Source organism: Bombus flavifrons, chromosome 5 (assembly GCF_040668555.2).
Source record: "Bombus flavifrons isolate JBK064 chromosome 5, iyBomFlav1_principal, whole genome shotgun sequence".
NCBI lineage: Eukaryota > Metazoa > Arthropoda > Insecta > Hymenoptera > Apidae > Bombus > Bombus flavifrons.
In genome coordinates this window covers 11,296,582-11,305,922 of record NC_138446.1, presented here as the reverse complement: position 1 = coordinate 11,305,922, position 9,341 = coordinate 11,296,582, and the positions used below count along the sequence as shown (strand labels likewise).

The 9,341-nt window shown below is 31.1% G+C and overlaps 1 protein-coding gene across 9 annotated transcripts in view; it reads right to left on the bottom strand.

Annotated features, from left to right (window-relative positions):
- Window positions 1-240: 240 nt before the first annotated feature.
- Window positions 241-9,341, bottom strand: part of LOC138179833 (serine-rich adhesin for platelets) — a 70,754-nt gene continuing 61,653 nt past the window's right edge. For 5 of the 9 annotated variants that reach the window (XM_069113001.1, XM_069112997.1, XM_069113000.1 and 2 more), the window contains 4 exons: window positions 8,692-8,856; window positions 8,342-8,458; window positions 6,685-6,758; window positions 241-3,137 (listed from right to left, as the gene is read on the bottom strand). In XM_069113001.1, the coding sequence (XP_068969102.1) occupies window positions 2,777-3,137; window positions 6,685-6,758; window positions 8,342-8,458; window positions 8,692-8,856 (717 nt within the window). In that variant the 3' untranslated portion in view covers window positions 241-2,776. Of the gene's footprint in view, window positions 3,138-4,815; window positions 4,841-6,684; window positions 6,759-7,965; window positions 8,228-8,341; window positions 8,459-8,691; window positions 8,857-9,341 lie in introns of those variants that run through there. The other 4 variants (XM_069113002.1, XM_069113003.1, XM_069113005.1 and 1 more) reach the window with 4 other exon arrangements.

The window sequence follows — 9,341 nt, the reverse complement described above, 5'->3', positions numbered from 1 at the left end:
TGAAGGAAATTAAAATTGATTTAACATTGCAAATGAATTGCAAGGAGAAAGCTTGTGTTTATACACAAATTTGCAAGTCATTCATAATTTGTTAATTAACTAATCTTTTTATTTTGCAATAATTTCAAAATATTACAAATTGTTAAATTTCTGTTGAATTCAATGCACAAAGATACATCTTGCTAAAAAGTTGTTTCTTTCCCACAAATATTTTGTAAAATATAAGGGAATGTAAAAATGCTAGATGCATTGTAGATAGCTCTATTGCAAATATGTATAACACATTTCCACATTAAATGAGTGTTATTACTTTAGGAATGTTTTCAATTGGAAGATATATAGGTTAATATAGTAAAAGCATATGTACATTGAAGTAATATTAAATTTAAAAAAAATTATACTGCATGTTTATGTTAATTTATGAAATAAAATTATACGGAAGTTAACGAAGTTCCAGCAAAAATGGGTAATGGGAAATGTGTAAACACAAATTCCTCAGATTCTACATAAATTTATTTGTATCGTCACATAGAATATTAAATAATAAAGAGAGAACTGAAAATTTGATAAATGATTGACAATACAAAACAGAATATAAAACACCGACATTTTTTCAATAAATAATAATATTACAAATATTAAAGATGAGAAAGACAATTAGCGATAAAAAAATACAAAGTTTGTACTTTCCCTTGACAAAACTTTTACTTTAGAGATCAATAAATAACTTCATTTTAAATTTAGAAAAATGATTTTTAATAAAGTTATCTTTATTGTTAGATCAAGTATACTCAATAAAAGGTTTTGTTCAATCATTCCAACAGAAACATATTAATAATTAAAATAATCAAAACATCCGTAATTATTTTAGAAGTAACATTATTTTGTAGTAGTCAGTCTGTAGCTTTAAAAATATTCTGTCTACTGCAATATGTTTATATATATATATATATATATATATATTGATATTTTCCTGTCTTTCATTATGAAGGTGACATATATTAAATTCAGTATTGTTTGCATATAAAAAATTGTTTTATGCCCTTAATTTCTTTTTATTATTATAGCATTTTACAAATTAAAGAACAAATAAAAAAATGTACAATATATATACGAGATATTTAGCATCTCCTGATGTCAAATAAATTTGAAAGTAAATTTTTTGTTTTTAATAAAATAATACAATATGCATATCATCATATGATTAATTTATTATGAACCAAACTCTATAAAATTGTTACATGTTTACCAATCATTTATAGCAATATTTATTGTCTTATTTACTATATTTATATTAGTTACATTGTCATTTTATAACTTCCTTTTTTCTTCTTAACTAATCACATGAAAAAATGATTTTATAATCACTTTACGTTTTTGTTCGATGAATCAGGAGACTCTAAATATTAGATCTAAATTAAATTGTAAATTAAAAAAATGTAATAGCACCAAATATAATCTTACAAAACAGCTATGGAATAAATTATAAGTAACATAAGTCGTAAAAAAAAATCTACAAAATTATCCTGATTTTGATAATGGTGGTTTACTGTTGATATCAGGGTCGATTAAAGGCTATTATTTGACATCAAATATTTGTACATCAAATAAAAAATAATGTAAAAAGATTAAGTTTTTTCGTTAAAAATTTTGCAATCAAGATCAATGTTTGTTATATTTAAAATCAAAGTTTTTATGTCTGTATAAGACATAAATTGTTACAATGATTAATCCTTTATCTTGTGTTTCTACTCTAAGTACAATAGTTGTAAAAGAATATAATGTACACTTTAAAAATATTACACTACAATATTACACTGTAATGTAATTAACATATGCTGTAATAGCAATAGTATTGCACTATAGTATACACTGTATGTAACATACATGCAGTATAACCATATATGTAATAAATTACTGTACAATGCTATAGCATACGCCATATGTAATATACATATAGTGTAATTATGATAATTTCACAAGACATAGATTATATGTTTTGTATGTATTTACTGCATTTAAGTGTACTTTAAGTATTAATTTTTAAGATATCAAAATGAAAAATAAAAGCTGCAGAATTCACATATTTCTTTAACGATTAAAGCTTTCATAGACAACTATTGTCAATTATTATGAACATAAATAAATACGTACTATAACTTTTGCATCCAATAAAAATGTGACTAATGCTCACATGAGATCTCATAAGAGTGTACGCAACAAGATAAACGGATACTTTTTACAATATCACAAACATTACTCAAAGTATTCTCTAAATGAAAGTTAAAGCTATACATCGACATAATGAATGTATATCTTTAAACTTAGTCAGATAGAAAGTAATTAATAATTTACAATGTGTACAACTCAATGATCTTGTTGAATGAACCATGGTGATAGTTTCTATATGCGATGTGAGAAAATCAAATGAAACGTGAACTTTAAATGATAGGAACTTATGAATTGCCCTTAACTCTCAACATATAATTTGTACATTATTTTTGCAGTTTACGCGTAACGAATGCTAACAATTTTCTGGTTATTCTGAAACTACAATAAAAAAAATTTTGCAAAATGATAACGAAGTATCAATTTCAATGCTGAAACTAAAACAAAATGCACCTAGATTACATATAGTTATCACATAGTAGCAACATGCCTGCTACGAATCGGCGGCAATAATTTCATTTAGCTATAAATAAAATTATCAAGCTATCTGAGCAGATCTTCGCGATCACGCGAATATGAACTAAAATTCCTTTTTAAAATAAAGTAGTTACGTATTGTGCGGTCGGCCTGTTGAAGTTAAGGTCCTCGCTGATCGTGGTATTAGCGTCGATGTCGCAGGTTTTCTAGCCGTCGGAATACACGATTTCACGGGATTCTCTTCCCTTTTTATGTCATGTTGTTCCTTGTCGTTCGATTCGGTGGACTTGGTGTCTTTCGGTTTGATAGTTTTCTTGTTCGAAGGGCTTTCTGCCGGCAATTTATCCGTATGCCCATTTTGACGATGCGAAGTTTCCTCTTGACGACATTTTATTGTACGTGGTATACGATCGGTCGACTTACGTGGGCTTCTGTTACCGTTAAGCTCTCCGAGCAATGGAGGACGCTGTCGATCCCCAGAATCACTCCATCTGCAAGTAAAACGATCAATCTCAGCGATATTTACATATTTTCATATTAATTTGTCAAGTTGATGCAGAAAATTCTTATGACCACATATGCAATTGTAATATTTTACGTGCACGAGTGCATATACGTTTATAACCTGTATATACGTATATGTATAAGGCATACGTTTGTTGCGGCTACCAGTGTTTCTCTTGCAAGTAACAGATTTGCGAGAAAAATATAAAAAGACAAAATTCGTTATTCTTTTTATGCATAATAGCAAATTTATACATAATTATTATTCATAGTACTAAATATCGCTACAGCATTATCTTAACGTTGCAACAGAAACATATAAGAATTTTTGCAGCAATTTGGTCCTTTTATCTCATGATACAATTGCTAACGAATTTTATACTTTTCTTTTTTTACAAAAAGTAAACTTTTGAAAACCATATTTATTTGCATCTTCGATAATTTCTATTCGACGAATAGATCGAATGTTAAACGTGTTAAAAGAGAATGATTCGAAATTATATGTGAAGATGAAACTCACCCCACACAGCTATCAAACGCAGCATGAAACATTATTAATTGTAAATCTATTATAATCTCAAAAGAGTATTTTAAGAAAATGAATAATGAGTAATTTTCAACTGATCATATATATTTATCTATTTGTATTACATGCTAGGAGAGTTAGTATGCCATGAAAGTTAGAACAATATTACACAGATACTCTGAAAGCAAATTACACATTTTATACGATGTACCATTAAAGTTGCATTTCGAACTGTTGAAACATTAAAATTTGTTAGTTAAAGTACTTCGAACTTTGCGTTCAGACAGGGCTTGCAATCGAATCAAATTATCAGTATGTGTTCCTTCTAATTATTAATATAAGTAAAAATTTACAGATCAACGTTATTTTGAGTTAAAGTATCCAAGAGCCTATTGTCTTCCTTTTCTTAAACGACGAAACGCACGAACGTTATACATTACATGCGCAAACTTATGCATATTATTTTTGTTTCTTGTTTTATAAAAAAGAAATATATACTTTTTGCTGATATCTGTTATTAAAAATTCACAAGTAAATATAACATTATTTTTGAATATTAATTTCTATTTATTCCTTCAACTTGCACTGATATATTCATTAAAAAAAATTATTCTAACCTAAGTAAAACACTTTCATCGATTAAACTATCGATATCGACAGAAGAATATACGTGTACCACTTACAATCGAATACTACAATAGAATCGTTCGCCATAAAATTAAAACCGAACTTTAAAATACCAATTTTACAATGATCTGCAAGATAAATGTTAATGTAATGTGATGTGATGAACCTTTCAGGTTCGATGAATCTTTTCGAAATACATCATCGATAATAGCAAGGAGATTCGGTCACAAACCCTGTGACGCAAGACAAAATGTTACCAAACGTAGTCGAACGTTGTTTTATATTAGTTTACGTTTGTAGTAGGTATCCAAAATACATAATCGAATAGAAGTAGCACGAAACGAAAGTAAAAGCAAAAGATTATTATCACACTTGTGCATGCAAAAGGAACGAGAGAAGTGTTAGAATTGAATGATCAAACAAGTGATCCTAATGTAAAAAAGATGCACGAATATAAGGGCGTTTAATGCAGAGAGTAGCAAATATCCCAATATTAAGTCACATAAACTGACCGACTCTACCTTCCCGATCCTGAAGCTGTCTCACATGGAATCATCGGAGAAGGGTAATGACCAGAGCAGCAAAAACAACATGTTATTTATCACAAACTTCGTGACGTCACACGTGGAAAGTATTTATGATATTTGCATATGCTGTAAACTTATCTACGTACATATGTATATGTAATTTCTCACTGTAAATAATGTTTAAATGTATAAATGTACTTTTTTTTTGGTACAAATAGGATTAGTTATTATCTTTATATACATATATATATTAAATATAAATATATTAAATATTAAATATATATATAATAGGTTATATATATATATAAATTCTTTTTTTCATTTTTTTTTTAAGATTTTTCCATCGAGACAACGATCTACAGTGAGATCCGTTATAACGAGACGTGATAAAGTGCACGCGTACCGAGCGAAAATTCAAAGTCGATTTTCTCGAAAACAAAGCCTCGAACGAAAAATTTTTATTCTATATTTTCGACTTCTTTTTTCACGAAGAATCACCCCCTTTCCGCTTGTACCACCAGTTACCAACCACCCTGTATATAAATAAACAAAATGAGAAGTTTAAAAACGAATCTTCTGGCAAATGAAGTCTCGTACAAAAGTATTTCATTTCGCGTTTTAGACTTATTTTTCTACCTGCGATCGCTATGTTCCTAGTTGTACCATAATCGTTGTTGCGTTTTATACGAACATGATTTCTTTCATTTATCGTATTACACGCGTTGTCGTGTCTCGTGTGAAAAAGAATGTATAATGTACGAATATTTTCATCCAAAATATCTAATGACTCTGCTTTCTTTTTAACAACATTCCGTACGATACAATCTGTATACATATACAGTTTGTATTTTTGTCGAAAAAAGTTGAGGAAAGACTTTACGAGCTTTAGATACAGTACTCGTGGAAACGAGCAAAAAGATCTTGATAAACATGGGTCGAAGAAGCATTTGTTTCGCAGTTACGAAGCTTTTTTGTCGGTAAGACATTACCTCTACGACATATGTTCAATACGCTCTCCGATCATTTCGACACGTTTTCTCATAGAAGCACAAGCACGTCGATTCTCGGCGTTTGTCTTATCTCTTGGCAGGATTTCTCGATTCGTCGTATTGATTCGTTCAACGAAGCAACTGGTTTACCCTATACGCTGCACTCCTATGCACCAAACAAGTACTTTTACGCGCAACTGTGAAGGTAAATGATTTTTGAACCCACGTTTATTACGATTTTTTAATGGGTGTGGAAATAAGTTCTTTCCGACAGACTTCTTGCTGGTTATACAGAATTTTTGTACACAAAAAGACAGAGAAGAATAAAAATCTCTACAGCTGATAATAACACAGAGAATATCTTTTTGCTTAGTTCGATGAGCACTACGTGTCGTCAAAGTTCTTCCGCAACCCTTTTTACACACCCTGTATATGTCTATGTTCGTTAAAACATTGTATCGATGCTAATGCATGTGTACACAGCTACTTATAATTAATTCTCGTCAATGGACGGTTTTACTACTTTAGTCTTCCATCTAAACGACTGATTTGGAACAAATATATTTAACAAGTACTATTATCTTAAATCTCCTAATTTATGTATTCTGTACGGGGGGAAAAGACATGGGAAAAATCCGTAGGAACTTAAAACGTACCGTGATGTTATCTTTCGGTGAGAAATATCGATTACGACTCCAATAATTGCGTTTTACATTTTATTTCATTTAACTTTGTCTCAGTCGTTCTTCTATCGATACACTTTTCATTAAGATGGTTCAATTTGGAAAATTAAGTTTCCCAAGGTTTTTCCGGCAAGTCACTTTTAGCGATGAAATGAAGATGAAGAGAAAAAAAAGACTCTCACCTAACTAGAGGTCCCATAACATCTTCCTGTGGGAGTGTTTGCAGGAGTGATGATCCTGCTGACACTGGACGTGTCTGTTTCGACAATTAGACACATAATAAATAAGTAAATAAATAAACAATATATCGACAAACGACATAACAAATAGTAATGTAACGGTATCGTGTGAGAAATAAATATCAATAATTGCCGCAAAAACTATAATTATAGTAATAGCAATAATATCTGCAATGTCCAATCCGCCGTGTCCAGGGAGATAGGTAATAATAAAATAATAATATTAGAAACACGTAATATCGTCTATATATGTGTGTGGTTTAAACTGTTTGGACACACTCAATTATTCATTTTACGGATACATGGATTTGACACGGATGGGTGTAGTAAATTGAAAATGAAAACTTGTACGTGTGAGCACGTTAATCCTTTCATTCTCACGGTAACCATATGGCTGTATATTTAGAATTAAGAAATAAAATTACTTGTCAGTATAAACTTTTAAGCTATAAATTTACCGGGTATAAATTTTATCATTTTTTATCTAACACATTAGATTCCATTGAAATACATATTTCCTCATCATCGTGTAACAGCAATCAGAAAATACATAAAAACGCGCTTATTTTATTTCTCCCGTATGTGATCTTCCTTTCTGAACAATTGCCACCCGATTATTTGTCGCGTCGCTTAATACAAGCGAAAGATACGATCAATTTGAGAATGAAAGGATTAAACGCATGTAGTATGAATAAGGAATTGAGTATTACACGGATTATGTTAGATGAATGATGTCGTAAGGTCGAAACGATATTTCTATTATTGAGTTGGCAACTAAGTGATTGCGGATTTTTTCATTAGGTGGTATTGACAAAATCTGCAATCACTTAGTTGCCAAACCCAATATATTGGTATTTCAATCGTTTTTGATTAGAATATGTGAGACATCTTAGGTATGTACAGTATATCATCTGGAATAATTCTAAACATATCTTAATCATAACTTCGATGAAAAATCTGTAATTTTCGAGAAACGGAAGAAACGATTCTCGGAAGACACTGACAATCTTACACGAATAAAATATAAAATTTGAACGTACGTTGCATAGAAAATTCGATATTTCCACGTTTCAATTTAATCATTTCTAACCCGGCATCGATATAAGTAAAACAATGACGTTGAAACGCGTAATCAGAATCTGATAGAAGTTGGCTGATTCGAGTTTTATAAAACAAATAGCGCGTTTTTCGATGGACGATGCTAGCAATGACAAGTGAAGTGTGTGCAACTTAAAAACAATTACGCCGAACTTTTATTTACAAAAACCAAATAATTCATAACTAACGTGAACTATATAAATATACGTAAGATATCAACATCGTAAAACGTTCAGCAAAAAGTGCACAATAAAGATTGTTGTGTCAATGGTTGGTTTACTATCCTCGAAAAGAAACCGCATTTCAACGTTCCTATGTGTGCTTTTGACACATAAAGCAAAAGCTAATACTTGTTCTGTGATCATCGAAATACTTCGACCAAATATCTTTAGAACAAAAATGAACATCGGTGAGATGCAGATTGCTAGACGGTTAACGTCTTCGCTCTAAATCTTCGTGTTAAAGATGTAATGCTATGGGGAACAGTGAATTTTAAACGTACCTTCTCTGTTTGCGTCGCAGCGTTGCACGTATTCGGGGAAGAAAGATTTTTGTGATTACTGGTTAAAGCGCATGTTTGACCATCGCCATTAGGCCCTTGAAGTTTCGATATTTGGAACTAAAAAATTCAAAGTTTCGTCAAAATTTTTATACAAACTTACGCAACTTTTTGGCGAAGAATTGCAAGTCGAATTACGAAGCTTTATTACGAAGTTCCTACAAGTTTGTACAGACATAGACGTTTCGATACAAAGATATTACTCTTTTACAAAGAATCTTTCTATAAATTAGAAAATCTGTTTTATATTATTTTTCATTTTTTTTTTTTTTTTTTTTTTTTGGACTTTTTACCTGTAGCACTTGTATCGTTCGATCTCTATCCTCTACTTGGCCTTGCAGAAAGACAACCTGCCTACGTAAATCGGCCAATTCATCCGCGATACTGCTACCACCACTACCCGGAGAGGTACTCACATCCGCGGTACCAACTTCGTTCAGGTTGTAGAAGAGACCATTCTGAAATTTATCAAATTTGCATACATTGCGTCACTGTATAACGACGACAACGAGATATTCCTAGCCGCTGAAGATTCTAGTCTAGCGTTGCGAAGTTTTCAAGCCAAAGATACAGAGTGGAAATTATTTTTCCATGCAACTTACGATTGTTTCCAGCTTCCTTTCAGATTATTATTTTTCTTTTTTTTTGGAAATACACCGAAGGTGAATTACTGCGATCAATCGTTCTACTTTTCGTACTTTCGAATTTTAAAACGTCAATGCCGAAGAAGCTAGCAACGAAATTTAGAGGATTTTAGATTCAGCGGACTCTTTAGGAGTATCGTTGCTCCTTTTCTGCGGTTTCTAGGAGTTGCTCTCTGTATCTTTGAAGCCTTCGAACGAGATATTGAGAGAGAAAGTCGGACCACGCTGTACACGCGTGTCTTTGTTTCTGAATGTCGGTTCGTGGCATTAATTTGTTCCATACGAGGCGTGTTAAAGCA